General features: G+C 40.0%; 1 protein-coding gene across 2 annotated transcripts; it reads left to right on the top strand.

Moving 5' to 3' along the window:
- Nucleotides 1–12,287: 12,287 nt before the first annotated feature.
- rnft1 (ring finger protein, transmembrane 1) lies at nt 12,288–16,670 on the top strand. Of its 2 annotated transcripts, XM_040149586.1 has the most exons (10): nt 12,288–12,478; nt 13,117–13,562; nt 13,642–13,718; nt 13,812–13,912; nt 14,293–14,446; nt 14,566–14,724; nt 14,838–14,903; nt 15,000–15,101; nt 15,606–15,756; nt 15,850–16,670. In XM_040149586.1, the coding sequence occupies exons 1-9, from the start codon at nt 12,453–12,455 to the stop codon at nt 15,738–15,740; spliced, it is 1,266 nt and encodes a 421-aa protein (XP_040005520.1). In that variant the 5' UTR covers nt 12,288–12,452; the 3' UTR covers nt 15,741–15,756; nt 15,850–16,670. The 2 variants fall into 2 exon arrangements, with proteins under 2 accessions (XP_040005520.1, XP_040005519.1); XM_040149585.1 differs by having other exon boundaries at nt 15,606–16,670.
- The last annotated feature ends 2,350 nt before the right edge of the window (nt 16,671–19,020 follow it).

The raw sequence follows: 19,020 nt of genomic DNA, 5'->3' as shown, positions 1-19,020 counted from the left end.
TTGAAGAGAACCAATATCCCAATGTAAAAATACAGCATTACAAGTGAAAGCCCTGCATTTGAGTATTATAAGCTAAATGTATTCAAAAGTAACAGTCACTGTTCTGCAGAAAATTGCCCACAGCAAGTAACATATTATTATATATTACATTTCAAAGCGTAAGAAGTATTTTACTGATTGAGGTTATTAATTACTTTATATACAGTTTGGTAGTTCAGTCCAGTGGTTCCCAACATGGGATTCAGGCCCCCCTAAACGGTCACAAGATAAATTTGAGGGGTCATGGGAGGATTAGTTAGGCAGGAAAGAAGAAAAAAAAAAGTTCTGCAACACAGAGTTGCATTCATTTTTAAACTCATTTTGCATGTTTGTTTTTTTGTGAAATATTGGAGAGTTAATTGTTAATAACTCACAGACATTCCGACATGTGATACTGGGCATAAACGAGACACTTCTTTTGTGCAAAGGTGGACATAGGCCATTTAATGCAAAATCCTAATCTGAAAGGTTACTAGGAACTAAAGCTGTCAAATAAATGTAGTGCAGTACATTCCCTCTGAGATGTAGTGGAGGACAAGTATAAAGTATCATAAAATGAAAATTCACAAGTAAACTGCAAGTAACTCAGAACTGCACTTAGGCACGGTATTTGAGTAAATGTTCTTCAATATGTTCCACCAATGTCCTATGAGTGAATGTGAATCCATGACATTGTGCCTTAGCCAACTGAACCATCCTGATACACCTCCTACCTTTCAGTCCAATTCCTGTCATTTCGTGGGATGATAATAGACATATTCCAGATCTTAGGCTTCTCAGGTCAAATGGTTTGATTCAGTAAGGTAAAGTTACGTGAAATTTTCTTCTAACAGACACTTCATCTGGATTTTCTCTCACAACTTCGGATCGTGATCTATCAGAGCTCGGTTCACAAGGTCAAACACTGGGAACTGTGGCATAAGGGTAAAAAAAAATATCTGGCTACTTCCCTTAGACAGGAAGGAATTAGGTCAAGTCCTGGCCCTGATTCACTGTGGGTAGAGGTGTCAGTGGCTGCCAAGCACAGTTGTGGATCCTCCAATTTCTGCAGGCTCCTGCTGGGCCACACAGCATCCATCCACTGCAGTAATTAAACACAACCCACAAGTACAGTATACACACACTTACACACACGTGCACTATTTGCAGGCATGAGGCGTCCTACTCATTATAGGCCAAATTAAAGCAATCAATTGAAACTAGAGACCAGCAGAGAGGAATTCATTCATGGGGGCCTGATCTCCTCTATAAAGACCGCACAGGCTGTGTCAGCTATACACTGTGACTAGGAAAAAACAGTGCCTATTGACCAGGGTCTGTCACACAATCCGCCTGTTAATCACCTTCACAGTCAGCCTAATGGGACGCACTCATAAAGAGATGCAAATACATTTCACTTATTCCATGTTATATGAAACCCATCAAACCGGTTTACAATGTAGAATTCTGTTCTTCTGTGCCAGAAAAAATCTCTTGGCTGACACAGGGGGCTACATTGCTGCACACATCTGCAAGGCATTTACTAGCCCAATGCCTCTCTGAGTTTCTCTCTTTTCTTGCTTTTGGTTTCTCCAACATAAATACACACACAAGAGCGGATCAAAGTGTCGAACATCATGGAAAAAGCCAACTGTGGCAGGTAGGGTAATGCTTACTGTTTCTCTCTGTGTTTAGCACAGGACGCTGCAGAAAATGAACACATCTGCCAAAATCAGCCTCTGCATCTCTGCACAAGCCCGCTTAAGGGGGGAGCGAGAGTGTGAGCGTATCCAATTCCAACATTCTCTGTGTTTTTACAAACACATCATGCTCCTGTCACTAGGGAGCAACCCCCCCCACACACACACACACACACACACACCAGCCAGGCCAACTGTTGCTCCATCTCCTGGGTTGATTAGGGGAAGTGCTGGCTCCTGAAGAATGCAGGCCTGCTGCTGCCGCCGCCACTCTCAGCTGAGGATTTATTAGGGCTGGCATGGCGGCCCAGGCTTTTGGCCTCCAGCTAGCAGGGGAGAGAGGAGGAGAGAGCGGTGCAAGAGGAGGACCTCTGCTGAGATATTACATGCCATCAACTGAAAACATCATGGTGCCTCTTAAAGGAAAGCAGCAGCTTTAGAGCCTGTGCTTGAGTTCATTCTGGTGCTAATTGAAAAAAGGTTAAAGTTAGCGAAGCAGGGTTCCAGGTAATAAAAATAAAACGTGGGTAAAACATGACTTTCAATTTAAGAACATCGCAATCATCTAATAACACGGAACAAAAATCAGTTTTTACTACTTGGTGTCATATCACATTGAACTAATGTGCCATGTCATGAACCTTAAGCAGACGGGTGCTATGTGAACATTTAAATGGACACCGCGTTACACCCAGTCTGAGCTGCAATAACAAAACAATTACACCACAACAGCAACAAGATCTGACCAACGATGTGGATCCATGGTGAGTAACTAGGAGCCTCCACAACAAATGCAGTGGCCTAGATCCAGGCTCTACCCATCTATCAGATTGACAATTGAGAGGCCGTGTCGTGGCTGATAAGGCTGTTTTGTTTTGTTTTTTCTATGGCGGCTGGGAAGAAGCCCATCTGTTAAGATGAGAAGGGAAAAGGACCACAACTGTGTAGCCATGCCAGTGGCATTGTAACAAAACTGGTGTGAGTGGCTGCTAGGCCTGAAGAGGGGGAGGACGAGTACGAGGAGGACAGGGGAGGTGGGGCACATTTTAAATAAGCAGTGGCACCCAGAGGTCACCGCAAGACGATTCTTTTCACCTTGGTGGCCACCGGTCCGCTGTGAGGATAGCACAATATTAATCCGCTCTTCACCGCTCTCCAGAGCTAATATTATGGATTTATGCACTTCAGCCGCTCAGTAAACCAGTCAATTCTGATGACTGGTGATGGCTAATTAAGGACAGCCAATTATAAGAAGGAACCTCTGTGTTTGCGTCCCACATGAGCAATAGTGTAGGCCTACATTAGTATATGGCTATCCAAGAGGTGCAAATTAGCAGTCTTAAAATTTTAATAATTATTTACAACCATCAGTTTGTAGCAGCTGTTGTGTATTATTACTCTGTGCTACTGAAAGATGAATTCATCTGTGCACAGGCTACGCCTCCTTTCATCACATATGATACAACGCCACCTGCTGGATGTTACGAAAAAATACTGACCAACAAGAAGCTGGTGTTCATTATCAGAGAGAGATTTTGTCTCCTTCAGTGTCTTTGATGCTTTGCAGTTCTGTCTTTATGATGCATAGATTATAAGTGGAAGGCCTGGGGTAATATTTGGTGCTGCTGCACATAGTGACACTGCCCTTTATGTCTGTATGGAACGCTTTAAAATCCCTTTAGTGATTCTGTTGGTTGAGGCCTACCATATAGTGTTGAACACCTACAACAATCCACAGATTGGATTACACAGTCTGTATAGAATCCTAATCAGTTCCCTTAAATTATTAGTTATGGTGTTTACAGTAATGCCAAAATACCCCATAATTCCCTATTTTAAAAGGGTTGAAAGTTGAACTGTTTAGAGAAGCCACAAAACAAACTGTTGGCAACAGATAAAGAGAACGACAAGATGTTAGTGGAGAATCCTCCATGGACTAAAAACAAAACCTTCCTCAAATAATTTTCTCTCAGATTCTGTCTTGAAAACAAAACAAAAAACAAAAAAATCTCTTTACAGTCCAATTTCTCTAAAAAGTCTGTGGACAAAAAAGAATAATGAAATGAGTGAACAATAATCAATCAAATAATAATCTCACCCCACTGACTAATATATGGCAATGCATCTGTTGGTTTATTTTACATATGTGGAAATTGTTAGCGAAAATAAGCATTATTTAGTGACAACTGAGTCACTAGTCAAATAGTCAAGTTTGTACAAAATCATACCTGGGCCTATACTGGGTATGACTCAGATGTGATGTGAAAACAGGCACTAATGTAGTGGTAGATGCCAAATGTCACAAAGAAATAGAATCTAATAATAATAGTCTCATAATCCAAGGTCAATTTGATTTACTTATTAGAGGATCTATGTCAGCTTAAAAGCTGAGTATATTGCATTATATGCACATACAGTATTTTGTAAACACCATATAAAGTGGCATTGTGGCAGAGCCCAGATTAGGGTTTCTTCACTGAATCCAAACAGAAATGACTATGTTTCAGCATGTAGTGCAAACACAGTTGTCACAGATACATGTTACCAGCTTTACAAAAAAAAAAAAAAATCTACCTAACCCTGGTGTCACACATTTTGTTTCTAGACCAGGGCGCACACAAACTCTCTCACACACACACACACACACACACACACACACACACACACACACACACACACACACACACACACACACACACACACACACACACATACACTAACACCAGACTGACTGCAGACTCCTCTGGGAACACACAGACATAAATTAAGGCTGCAGATGAGAGAAATGTGCCACCCACACATTCATTGTCGACACAGGAGTTCTCCCCCATTGGCAAAATTTGGTCAAGCCTGTAGAGGGCTGGTATGGGTCTCTTTAAAGCTTATGTTTCATTGTTCATGGACAAATCATGTCAAAGCATGATTCAGACATATAATAGACTTGTGCCTATTTATTATTGTGTTTTAATGTCAGTTAATTCTCTGTGAGCTACCCTGCCTCTTCCAGACAGCAATAACATCCCAAAGTTCCTCCTCGGATTCCGTCTCAGCAAACAGGAGGGTCTCCAGATACTATGGATGTGATCTAAAAGGCCAGCCAATCCTCCTCTTCCCACTTCAACACTGACCTGCTGGACGGCATCTGAGGGTATGCGCGCACACACTGCAGCAGAAAACACAAACTAGATACAGCCAGTCATTAAATCCTTCATCTCAACTGTTGATGTATCATTGAGGCATTGATGCATAAAAGTAACAGGTATCGAACAAGCTGCAGTTATAGACCCTGCTAGTGCAAGAACTACTTATAAAACAAGTAAGCTGTGTTATTAGAAATCTTAACTTAATGTGTCTTTTCCTGATTGTGGAAATCATGTCCCGAAAGCAATTTAACATGCACTCAGATCGTGAAATGTTATTTGATGCTGTAAATGTCCTAAACAATAACACAAGCGAACAGGCAGTTGAAAACAATGAATTATTCTGATGTATCCATATGCATGGACACACACACGCACACACACACACACACACACACACACACACACACACACACACACACACACACAGGACGGTGCTAGCATGGAGTCTTTGGCAGCTCCAGGAAGACATCAGAGGAAGCAGCAGCTGGCACCGTGTATAGAGAAAGAAAGGGAGAAAAATGAAGGGGGATATACAGAGTCTGTCAGAAGCAATGTCAGGTCACTGCTCTCCTCATCTGCTCTCTGGCAAGCTCCATTCATCTTGGCAGATAGCAATTTATGTGTCAAGTTAACCTCCCCCCACAGACTCTGCTCCGATGTCTTGAGTGGGGCAGTACGACTCTACTGACAATTTCTATAGTGCAATAACACAATTACAGGGCACGGGATTGAGCCGGGGAACAGCTCTGACAGCTGTAGTACATTAACCTCCTTTCACCACAATTTCTGACTTCATGATCATACGGTGTCTAGGCAATACCAAGACAGACATTGGAGAAAACAAAAGCTCTTTTACAGAAACAGGTCAAAGGACTACTGTTAAAAACCTCTGAAAAGGCTCAGATCCTGTTCTGTGGAGAACCTGCTGGTAATATTGTATAATTTATAGCTGGTGTTGCTTTGTTGGTATTGCACGACATTTTTATTTGAAATTTCCTGAGGTTGGAACCGTGCGGTTTGCACTGATATGAAATCTAAATATTTCATTTGTCAACCAATGGGGTTGAATTCTCAAGTGTTATTTACAAGCTCAATTAGTAGGACTTTTTTGTTAAGTATAATTTCCCAGTCAGTGATAGAAAGTAACTAAGCACATTTACTAAAGTAGTGTACTTAAGAACAATTTTGAGGTACTGATTCTTGGGTATATCCATTTAATGTACTAGAAAATGAACACATCGGTCAAAATCAGCCTTTGCATCTCTGCACAAGGCCGCTTAAGGGGGAGCGAGAGTGTGAGCGTAGACTTAGCCAATATTTCATAAAAAAAGCAAAGATTAGAGAACAGTTCTAAAAATGAATAAAATTTTTGTTGCAGAACATTGTATCATGACTTACTACAATTGTAAAATACTACTTACACATTGTTGCATTAGTCTAATAATGTCATCTAATAATCTAATACTGTACATAATCTGCCAGCCATTGTTTTCTGTGGAACCACTTGCTTTTGATACTTTGAGTACAGTGCAAAGAAGTACATCTTGCTGATCTGTACTTTCAGTCAAGTAGAATTTTGAATGCAGGACTTTTACCGCTGATGGAGTATTTTTACATTGTGGTCTTGGTACTATTACTCTATTACCCGAGTACTTCTTTGACCACTGCCCAATCAAGACAGTTGCTTCACTAACAGTTATTTGAAAAGCTTTGTGGACACACTAGTAACACAGGAGAGTATGGTTCAGACCCACAAAACTATAATTAATACATTTTGTCTCGATGACATGATGAAAACTTGTTTCTGTGCTCTCGGATTTAGAGTTGCCTTTGGTACCTCAAATTAAACCCTAGTGGAGGAAATGAAGGGACTATAATTCAGCAAGCACAGTCCGAGGAGATAGAGGAGATTATGGGAAGTTCAAAAGCAGTTTCATCCTCTCCTGCTTTGATTCTCCCAATTTATTAAACTGTGGGAGATCATATCGGCTGCCCTTCGCCGCAGGTGAGCATGAGCAGGCAGGCAGGCATGGCTGTTTGATGAAAAAGACGAAGGCTGGTCGGGGGCCCAGAAGCCCAAGGCAACAGAGGGAAGACTAACAACATGTTCATACTGTAAGTTTGTTGGCTGACTGCAGGAAGAAAATCAAAGAGCCCCATTCCCCCAGCTCCAGATCATCTCACAAATACAGTCAGACTAACTAATCAAACAAACTTTAGTTAAGTAATTCAGGGAGAACTCGGTGGAAGAAGAGCCTGTACATATTAGCTTTAATCTACTGTATGAATAATAAATATTAATGCTCACTAATGTTTAATCAGTTGGAATTTTTCAATGTACGTACTGTATATATATATATATATATATATATATATATTATGCAAAGTTCAATGTGCTCATACACACTACATGACCAAAAGTATGTGGACTCCTGAATATTTCACCCATGTGTGATTGCTGTACATTTCATTTGAAAACCACGGACATTAAAGGGGCACTCCACCAATTTTACACGTAAAGATCAGTGTACTCATGATGAGTTGTATAATGTTTTCTGCCTTTCATCAAGTCTGGCTCACACTTGGTGTCATAGTTCATCCCAAGAGTGATGGATCGGGCTGAGGTGCAGGCCAACCCAGTTCTCTCACACCAAATTCAGAAAAGCATTTCATTTTAGACAATTATTCAGAAAATTTCATCATATGCTGTAGCATTAAGAATTCCCTTAAAAGAGTAGTCAACCAATTTAGCATTTCAATCCTATGACACTGTTGAACTCACAATGAACTATTTTTTAAAAAACCATCAAAATTGATGCAGTACAGCCACAGATTGTCAAAACCTGGTGCCTACATTACCCACAATGCAACTCGACTGCCAACAGTGTGTGGGGGGAGATTTGAGCGTGTTATGCTAGAGGCAGTTAATGTAGCCTCGAGCCACTAGCCTCAAGCAGTGATAAGGAGTGGGCTACAGAGGTCTGGTAAACTCACTTCTTTCTTAATTAGCACCCCCAGATTTTTTTTCATTTTCAGACCCAACAAACACTGACTCAAGTTACATCACTTGAGGCAATTTATGGGCTTTTATGCAGCTCCCTCTGGAGTGAAAAAAGGCTTTATAAAACCTTTTTTCATATATGCAGCAATACTGCTCAACACCTGTAAACAGACTTTGATGAGTAAAATTGCTGGAGTTACTCTAACTGTAATCGAGAGTTCTTACACAAACCATGGAAAAAAGCCTCAAACCAAAAAGTAAACCAGGTAGCTAAGACTCACAGTGTCTGTGAAGGATGAGGATTACATTCGGACTGACTGACCTGTGTCAAGTTGGACAATGCATAGTGAGGAAAGAGCCTTCAACCTTTTGGAATGCCCCAGTAAAGATATTTTACTTTCTGGCACTGGCAGTCACACAGGCCTATCTGTCAAAATTAAAGTTACTTTGATGAGAAAACAGAACAACAAAATGATGCCAGCATTTTCATTTTCAACTTACGTTACCGTTAATATCAGTAGTAATAAGTAATAAGCGACAGTGGTAACAGCTGTAGTGATATCACAATAGACCTTTTTCACAGCAGACATCTGGACTCGTCATAGTAGGAGAAGAACAGGTGTTCCTAATAACATCAATGATGACTGTTGTGTTCACGTGTCCCAGTAAACTGGGAGAGTGTGACAGCATTCCAGGAGCCTGACCCACATGGGATTCAGTCATCACTGACTTTATAATTTACATCTGTGCTTTTCTTGTGCTACTGTGACATGTCAAAATGTCTTGCATGAAAATGGCCAATTATCCAGAGACACATGGATTTGGAGACGTATTCCTCTTGAATTTTATTTAAAGGTACTGGAGTCGGAGTCAGTTTCAGTTCATTTAGGTTAACAAGTAGACGCGGACAGAAACTGAACCAAATTACTTAAGGGATGTGAGTCCTCATTCATCTTCTTTCGTGGTCTCAATCATAGAGTTGTGCTCTCCCTTGCATGCACCTCTCTCCCCTAACATCTGCCCTCTGTTAGGGAGGGACCTGCAGGGAACATGGCGGACCAACGCAAGAGACACCTCTGCAGATGACAGGAAATCGTGTGATGCGGAAGTCGGTCTTATCCTTCTTGTGTTTTTCCTGTGAACTAGCACACGGATTAAAAAAAAAAAACATGCAAAGTTTATTCATTAGAAATATATTTCTTCAAGGCTTTATTCAATATTTTAAATTAAGTTTCAATTAGTACAGATTTTGAAATGGGCCAATATAAAGTTAATTCAATAAGTCCTTAAAAAGTTGTCGATTATTTTAAATGTTTAATGTAATGTTTAAATCTAATTAATTCACTTATCAATTTCTTATAAACAATTAATGAAATAATGTGAATAGGCTGTGCTTAACTAGAAGGCCCTGTGAGCTATTGATGAAATACAGCGACCCTTAGTTAAACAAAACTAACCCAGCTGTTATGCTAAAATAAACAGACACACAACATCGAAAGTGTTACCCAAGTTTACACTTCAGAACATCAGTAAGGAACACATAGTTCAGAATGAGAATACTTTTACTGGCCAAGCTTGGTGTTTGCATGAGTACATTTAAGGACAGAAAGAATACAACACAATGTAAACCAATATATAAAAAAATATAACAAGATGGTTAAAACTGTCTCCCTCTGGCAATAGTGACCTTCAGGATTTTGATGGTAATCTGAAAAACAGTTAGCAAATGATCCAGTCAATCCTTGTCCTGTCCTGGATGGTACACTTTCTTTCCAGAGGGGTAAAAGAATGACCACACTAACCCTGTAATAACCTCCCTGTACTCAATAAAAGTCTTGAAAAGATAGTTTACAACCAGTTACACTATTGCTTATCCACTAATAATATCTATGATGGTTTCCCAACCTCTCACTGTCCTGGTTTGTACTCAACAGTACGGTATCCATTTTAAACTCATTTAACCTCAGGATTCATTTAGGTTACACAAATTTTTTTTTTTTTTAAAACATGACATGCAACAATGAGACAAAAATTGCTAAATGCTTGGAGCCAGTTAACATTTTCAAATATGTTTTCTCCATATTGGTATACCTACGCTTGCTGGAGTCTTCAATATATATTCGTTTGATAGACAACATGGAACAAAACCTTAGAAAAGCCAACAAACTTTGAAAGGATCCTTAATAGACTCTGTATCTTACTGCTGTAAAGTCCTTCCACTTTCTCAACCTTTCCTGCCACAAGTGGACCACGCACATGTGCAATGCAGATGTTCACGCAAAAACGGCACAAAGAAGACCAACTACTGCTGCTAAAGGTCACATTACTTCCTGTCAACTGCGGAGGTGCCGCTTGCGGAGATCCGCCATGGTGTCTGCAGCCGGCTACTCTTGCTCTGTTTGGCTGTTAAGCAAGACCCGCCCGTTTGAGAACCAATCAAAATGACAAATGACAACCTGTGACCCTGACATTCCTATAATTTACCAAAATCAAAATATATGGTCAGTCTATGAATAAAGTAGCTAGCTTCCCCTCACCCCGCTACAATGTATACACTTACATTAATACTTAGTGAATGTATTACTATGGCACTCACTAGAGCACATACCTCTGTAAAATGTAAAGGAAAGTGATAAAAAAAAAAAAAAAAGAAAAAAAAAAAATCCTGGATACGGCCCTTTAACCAGATCTGCCCCAAAATTGAATGGGTTCTTCTCTAGCCCATGCCCCATCCCGCCACCAAGTTCAGTTCAAATCAGTTCAGTACTTTTTTGCATAAACCTGCTGACAAATAAACAAACTAACTAACTAACCAACAAACAGACACGGGTGAAAACATAACCTCCTTGGCGGAAGTAATGAAATGTAAGTAATTTGCAATTGCGTGAAAAACAGTAATACTGTAATGTCATTAACCATGTTTTATACCTGAAATAAAATTATATTAGACTAAGCAGACATCAATAACATAACATTAATGTCAGTTAGAATGATTTGTCAAGCAGGTTAATACTTAAATTTTGGACACTTAATAAGAATGTACGGAGTTTAATTTCAGCAGATGCTTAAAGGCAGAGAGGGTGTTGCCACTGTCATTGGAAAATATTATTATTCAGTCAAGATAGATGTCCCATTCATTCTACAGTGCCCTGTGCATGACTGACCTCCTAGATAAACACAGTATGAACAAAAACCGCTGTGAAGAAGAAAAATCACTGTTACTCAGCTCTACTTTTCAATCCTAGGCCTTTTCTCTAACCTTTCCCAGATTTTGTTTTCTAGAAAGAAAATGTCAAAAATATACTTGCACAAGATATAGCACTTATTATCAAAACAAAATGTTGTACCTTGGACCTAAGGTACTACTAAACTTCTGTGATCAGTCTACTGATGCATGTGGCTCCAGGGAAATAAAGGCTGCCAGTACCCAGAAAAGAGGGTTCTTCTGTGTGGGGGGCAGGTGATGATCCCTGCCTTTGAGATGCTCAGGGCATATCAGGCATGCATGGAAGAGAAAATGTCATTAAGACAGACAGTAGTGGACAAGAAGGGATGCCAAGGCCACAGCTAGTGTGTCAGGATCAGCAAAGCAACGGCACTGAAGCTGATAGGATGTCAGCTCAAGGACACCTCAGAGAGGACATGAACCTGCACATGGTTCGAGGACAGAATTACTAAGCCGACGAAGCCATTTCTGGAGGTCGAGCAGTAACAGAGATATTTGATGAACATGTCACATGTTAGTTTTCATCTAAACTCAGTTTACTGTAGTGGTAATTACCTGTGTCATGATGAAAGTCAAAGGAGAATATAAGAGAATAAAGACAGTGATGCTTGCAGAGAGGGGATATTTTCAACATCACTAAAGAGGCAGGGGAAGGAAAGTTAATAATGATAATTCCAGCGGGGGAGTCTTAAAAGTCTGCTATGTCCATATGATTCAAAAGGTGATGAATTTTCCTACAGCTCATCCGCAAACAATAATAATGATGGTAAAAAATAATTGTTATTTGTGCATACTGGGAGAAAAGGATTGATAACCAAAAGTTTGAAAACATGCGTAAATTACATTTTGTATAAAACCACGGGACATGACACCAGTGAATATAATACTGCACTGTATCTTTTACACATTGGATTATACCATTTTACTGTATATCGTACATGCTGTGCATGTGTCTAGGGAGTCTCTCCATTGATACAATACAGAAATGAAAGAAACAAGAGCAGAGTAAGTCTTGCAGCAGTCAGGAGGCATTGTAAACATAGAGTTGTTCAGCTGGATTAGAACTATGTACCGTAGGTTTTTAAATTGTGTCAATTTCCGTTAATACTTTATGATCCCACGAGTGTAATTTGAAAATCTTCCAGTAGGTGGAAGTATTGCTGCACTTCACATCCGATACACCGCGATAAATCCAACAGAAGAAGCTTGCGACGTCTGTCGTCGTAAACAACGTCAAGATGTCTGAATGAGCAGCTTATGGCTTAGCCTGAAAGCTAACAACTTGGTTTTCTTTTTAGTTTGCTTTTGCTTTTGTTTCGTTTGGCGACTTGGACATAGTATTAGATGGGGACCAAGAGCCTACCATGAAACTCCGGGTGCAGAATGACAGGTGAGCTGAAGCCTTTACAGCCGTTAGTGTGACCTGATAGAAATCATCTGTTACCTGCTAATGCTAACGGCAGTCCAGGTCTGTATAGGAAGCGGTCAGCTGTCTGTTATCCGTCTCTGTCACTGAATTAGTGTCTATTGCCTGAAAATGCCTGATGCAACTGACGGTTAGTTAAGTTATCGGCAGTTAGCTCTCAAAAACATTTGTGTAAAGGCTCAGACGATCAGGAGGAGTCGGGGTAACGTTAGTTTTGTTAACACTTTCATTTTTGCCTGCTAACCTAGTCAGTTTAAGTTAGCAAGCAAAAACCCAACAATAATCCCTGTCGAAACTATGCTACAAAATACTGTCTATTGTCAGTGAGTTAATATTTTAATACATTCAGTGTTTTTAGAAAAAACCAGAGAGGCCTTATTGTCACTTAACCTAAGTTCTTAAACAACAAGTGTCTTATTGCAAGTCTTGCAATAATACATAGAGCTATATAGTTTGTATATCTACAAATAACTGACAGTCTTCAAATGTGCAGTCTCTATGGGTTCACTAAAAATGATAGAACTTGTCAATACAGCTGGAATCACAGTTCATCCTGGACTAGTTTTGCCTGAGGCTACAAAGATTTGTCTCTTGTTTCAAAGGAGTGATTCCAGAAGAGCAGTGAAACTGAGGGAGCCTCCTACTGTAATGCAGCCTAATTCAAGTGAGCAGGACGCTCATGCAGGAAATGGTTTATCGCTAACTCTGCAACCAGAGCTTCTCACCAGGACACCAGCCCCTGGTGCAGCTGCCGCTAACCCTGAGAGCAATGAGGTGCGGGTACCCATGACAAGCGGGCCTGGGGAGTCCAGTGGAGGCACATCATCCAGAAGGTCCAGAGTCAGCTCCCACAGCCACTCACATTCACACGGGCATAATCGGGCGCAGCATCACTCGGAGTCTGAGCTTGACCCGCCTGACTCTGATCTGGACTCAGGAGAACCCAGCGCCTCCTTGTCTGAGCTTCGCTGTGTCTTCCGCTGGCTCCAAAAGAGTCTTCCTTTCCTTGTCATACTGTGTGCTAAACTAGTCATCCAACATGCTCTTGGTGAGTACGGGTTATGCAAAGAGCATTTCTAGAAATAGTGATCACAAGACAACCTCTCATCTTTCTTTTCATTTACCAGGTCTAGCAGTTGGGGTTGGGCTCTTCACAACTTTTTTATATGTGAATAAAAACATTCAAACTCAAGTCTTTCTTCAGGTAAGTCTAGAACAGGAAAGCCTTTAATTTATGATGGCTATGATATCAGCTGTGAGATTCCTAAACCATGTCTTTGCCTGTGTGCATCCTCAGGATCATCACTCAAAGCTGCATTGTGTATGGCTGCTACTCTTCCTGATCTCTTCCACCCTTCTGCTTTACTACACTTTTCTCACTGAGACACTTTACCACTGGTAAGGCTCAATTCAGTATTTCAAATGAGTTACCTTGAACAAGACTGTGTGGATGTTTCCTGTGACCTGTTTTTGGATTAGATAATTCAGTTTGTCTCTCTGGGCTGAGTAAGCAGTCAGAATACACAGTGCTAATTTAACCATTCTCTGGGTGAATTTGCTACAACTCTTTATAGCTAATAGAGCTCATGACTTAAACATCAAGCCTCTGCCTTTACTAGTATAGAGCTAGAGTATAGAGAAATCTATGCTGTGGTATAGTAACCACTGTATGTATATGCTGCCCACGTCTACTGCAGTTTAACAGCTAAACCTGTGCAGCAGTGAAATGTGCTAGAGAGGATTGTGCCAACTTAACCTAAGTGTCAGCCTCCTTCCAGCCTCATCTTCCTCAGCCCAACCATTGAGCTGCTGGGTTTCTGGGAGGTTCTATGGGCAGTCGGCATCACCAACTTCATAATAAAGTTCCTCTTTATGGGGATTAAGTGCCTTATTCTGCTGTTGCCATCTTCACTGGTGACCTACAGAACCCAGGTAAGAACAATGGATTTCTTCTTGGGATTGTTGATTAAAAAAAAAAAAAGAAATCTCACTGTAATGCTGTGTCGTGGAAGTGCTGGCTCAGCAGTTCTTTTGTGTTTCTATGTCTCTAGGGGAGGTGGCTGATGCTGAGCGAGGAGCTGGGTCAGGTGCACCAGGCGATGGCTCCAGTTTCACTGTGGTTCCGTTACCTGGTCACCTACCAGGAGGCTGACGGCACTCCTGGACTCACCCTAGGGGTCCTGCTGGCTTTGCTCTACCTCATACTGAAGGTGGGATCAGTGAAACTTAATAGCCATAGATCTTTGTTGTATTCATGTTGAAACCTTCCACTTTTACAATAAAAATGGAAGTTATTTTTTTGATCCTTTCCTCTCTTTTTCAGCTATTAGGATTGTACGGACAGTGGACATCTTTACTTAAAACTGTGAGGATATTTCTGAAGGGCGAGGTCAGTGTTATAAAACTTCTTTGTTAAATATTCAATGTTCGGAATCAGTAACCAGCTGTGCTGAGGTGTTGTGGGGTTTTTTTTTTTGTTCCTCAGCATACAGGCACAGCGGCCACTAGGAGTCAGTGCAGCGAGGCCGGAGACATCTGCCCCATCTGTCAGGGAGAGTATAGGGAACCTCGGGCTCTTCTCTGTCAGGTAAAACCACATTAACAGGGCCTGTCATATCATTACGTCATTCAGACTTTTTTATTTTAGTTGGTAGTACTTTTCCCTAGTGTGCTGTGTGGGCATCAAGAGGCAGATAAAAATCCTTCAGGCATCTGTCTGTCTCCTCTTCATTTCGGGGCTATAAAATCAGTTTACAAACATTTGATGATATCATTCTCTTTAGATATTCAAATAGCAGGAGCATTATTACTTAAGAAAAGCTGTATTATAGAAATGAAACCCTAAATAGAAATTTTGACACCTTTGTCAGTTTTTGTAGCTTGGTGAACCAAAAAAATCCAGGCAACACAATTTGTGCCCTATATCCTTCAAACTCCTACTCTCTTAGTTACCACTGAAATATATTTTCCTCACTAAATTAAACTCAACAGATCCCTCATGTTTTTTTGAATCAGATGAACTATTCTTTTGCTCTATTCATGTACAGTAAGTGCAGGACATACTGAATGCTGTTGCTTCTCTGTTTTGCAGCATATATTCTGTGATGAATGCATCGCTCTGTGGTTTAACCGGGAGAAGAGCTGCCCTCTCTGCCGCACTGTGATCACAGAAAAAGTCTATAAATGGAGGGACGGAGCCACATCTCCACACCTGCAGATTTACTGATCAATATAAGGCACAGGTTGGGAGCTTTTGGTATTAGCTTGTATTTAATGTGATTTTCTTTGGTTGTCAACCCCCACTGACAATGTTGTACACACTGTTTGTCCATCAGCTAAGGGCTGTGCCTGCTGCGGGCCGAGGTCAGTAAGGGCACACAACTTGCACCTACAGTAGGCGTGTTTCTGGCTTTTTTTTTTTTAAACCAGTAAATCCCTACTTGTCACGGACACAACTGAAAGTTGATTATTTTCATGCGCTCAAGTGTTGTTTGATTTTTCTGTTTAAGTTCTTTCCTTTTGTGTTGCTTTCATTTACCTTTAGTCTTAATATAAACTTTCCTTATTGGGCAGCAAATTGGTCTCCTTCCACTGTTTGCTACTTGTAAATTTGGGAATATAAGAGAAATATATATAAAGTTTTTTAAACAGATTTGTCTTCTATCATATGTTTGAACAAACATGCAACACATGAACCTTGTATTATCCAGTGTTTTATAAATTTGTGGATGCAACCTTTGATTTGTAACAACAAATGTGTAGAGGTAGGCAGCTGCATACCTCTGCTCAGGAGTACTTTTTGCTTTAGATGCATCTTTCAGCTTGAACTGATTAAAGTAAATGTGAGACTGGAGGGCTGGCAACTAGCACACTGCAGAGGCTCTTAGGAAGCCAAGTGCACAATGTGATATGGTCCAGTAATGACCAGGACATAGAATCTGTTTGTGATGGAGAAAAAGTTTGCCTTTTGCTTTCAGCTTTTGGTGACTCTTTGTACGACTGGTAAAAAGGATGCAACTAAGCTTGTAAGATTGATTTACACAAATTATTTTTCTATAGAGGTGACTTAGCCTCATTTTTGTAAAAACCAAAGACTGGGAGAAACATCTATTTTATAATGTACAAAAATCATTTCACTGTTATATTTATCCATTTAGATCCATAAAGTATATGAATAAAGATCTACATTTGAATGATGTTTGTGACTTGATTCCTGAAGCACAGTGAGAATCATTCATTCACCAAACAGCTAAGCCTTAGATTGGCTGACTTAGACAGTCACTGACATCTAAATAATATTTCAAATGTGGTGAGCAGACAGCACAAAGGAGCCTGATTAACAGTTGAATTTAATCCCTAAAAATGTCACTAAGATACCCTGACTAGACAGTTAATTTTAACAGATTTTGCCACTTTCTTTGTACTATCCATTCTATTACATCGCGACTGCTCAGAAAGAAGATACATTCATTTTTAATTCTGAGTTTATTATGTACATGATGCATATTAACATTCCCCATCTGAAGGGGCAGATTTAAGGGTGACAAATCAACAGAAATAATGTTATTCATTGCCCAACAGTGATTAAAGCACCCCTTTTACTCAAAGATGGTGTTTGTAGGATGCTTCTCAAACATACCTGAACAGAAGCAATATGCATCATTTTTAAGTTCCCAACCCACTCAGACTCCACCGAGTCAGGTCAATTCATATTAGTGAAGCAAAGAAAAGCTTGAGCGATCTAACAGGAAATGAACCTCAGATCAACCCCAGCCTTTTCAACATACATTTACAATATACAGCATCCTGTACATAAGCACTGTATTCTATCAGCAAAGGCACAATGCCATTCCCATTGGTTTTTGCATCAGTTTTTTTTTTCCTACAATAACTGCCCTTTGCTTTAAGCACTGCAAAAAGACAAACTGAAGTTTTCAGCAAGAAAAGTCTAAGATAAAATGTTTTCTGAAAACACCCCTTGAATATGATACTCTACTACACAATAAATACTGTAAGACATTTAGGTCACCATCCTCAATTTTAGAATTTTAAAAAAAGAAAAAAAGGCTGCTTCTGAGGTTGCTGTAAGACATGTTCTGTGGAATTAAGATCATACTCTACATGCTTATCAGTATGACAATAAGTCTCTGACAAGAACGCCAAATCAAATTATCACACATTCTGCTGCCTTATCTAAAACAATACTACATAATAAATACCTAGTTTGCATAGTGTGAACAATGCAGTGGAAACAAAACAGCGCTTTAAATAAATACAAACTAAGAAATTAAGTGGAGTAAAAAGTGGAGTGACTGCTTTTAAACACAGCTTTTTTTTTGCCAGAATAGTAGAAGAAAAAAATTGATCATTTCAGCTTGACACTGATCATTAGTAAAACTTTGATCTCTGCATCCTTTACATCAGCTTGACCTATGAAAAAAATGTGCAAAGTTACTTACAGGAACACATTGAAATGTCTCACCGAGTATCAATGTGGAAAACAAAGATGATTTGATTAAAAAAGGATGAATGAGGAAAACATGCTTGAACTGTGAACCTTGTAGTTCTTACAAAAATCAGTGACTTTTCTACAGTTGTTGTCCAGGGTTTTGTTTTCCAGCAAAAATAATTTGGTTCATTTTAAACAGTGCTTATGGTCAATGCAAAACACCAAGTATTTGGATAACAAGAAACATCAGGGAGCCATTCAAACACAAGCTCATTTTCATGCATTCAATTTTCAGTTCGTATCGTGGGAATATGCATCTGTCGGTTTGGTAAGTTTTACGATGAGAAATTTTGAATGGCTTGACTCCAAGGACTCATACCACAGCTTTACATCACACAAACAGCTCAAGCATCTCAGTTAAAACACATTTAATAGATGGTTCAATCATATAAGTCTGGGTTCATCCCCTTAACACTGAGAGCCCTATTACTGTCAATGCACAAAAAGCATAAGCAAAGCACATAAGACATGAATGCAGCCTGAATCAGTAAAAGGCAGTGATACAAATTTGGCTGAGCATATTTTTGGGGTCAACATGTTTGTTGGTTTCCAGCCATGACCGTGGCAATGAGGCTGCATGAGTAGAAGAGGTAAATATAATGCTGCAGGGGTCATCAGAACTAAGCACAGGACATTTAAGTGACGCACAAAAAAGGCATTTAAAGTGTGTTTACATTCAACACAAAAAAAGCTGAACAGTGCTTCTGGACACACCTCCTACAGAAAGCATTCTCGACCAAGAAAGCAGTGCCAGCATTTGGAATTGATTGTGGTGGAAGTGATGCTTTCATCTGAAACTTCACTTCTATCTTTTTATAGCTACTTTTCCGTAAGTCGTGCCCCACCTTCTCCTGACCACATGCTCTAGTGGCAAAGGCAATATGATTCTTTCCCTCAAATATAAAAAGGAATGCTGGGTTCATTGTGGAATTGTTATGCAGTAATTCTACCAACTGACAGTGTAACCTGCAAGTTCTTATCACAAGGTGATCATTAA

This window comes from Xiphias gladius, chromosome 17, assembly GCF_016859285.1.
Source record: "Xiphias gladius isolate SHS-SW01 ecotype Sanya breed wild chromosome 17, ASM1685928v1, whole genome shotgun sequence".
Lineage (NCBI taxonomy): Eukaryota > Metazoa > Chordata > Actinopteri > Istiophoriformes > Xiphiidae > Xiphias > Xiphias gladius.
The sequence above is the reverse complement of the archived record's forward strand: the minus strand, read 5'-3'. Positions and strand labels throughout refer to the sequence as shown.

Coding starts and splice junctions, on each gene's coding strand:
- rnft1 (XM_040149586.1), top strand. CDS start 12,453: ATGAAACTCCGGGTGCAGAATGACAG. Junction 13,563..13,641: donor AGTCATCCAACATGCTCTTG/GTGAGTACGGGT, acceptor TTCATTTACCAG/GTCTAGCAGTTGGGGTTGGG. Junction 14,904..14,999: donor GGATATTTCTGAAGGGCGAG/GTCAGTGTTATA, acceptor TTTGTTCCTCAG/CATACAGGCACAGCGGCCAC.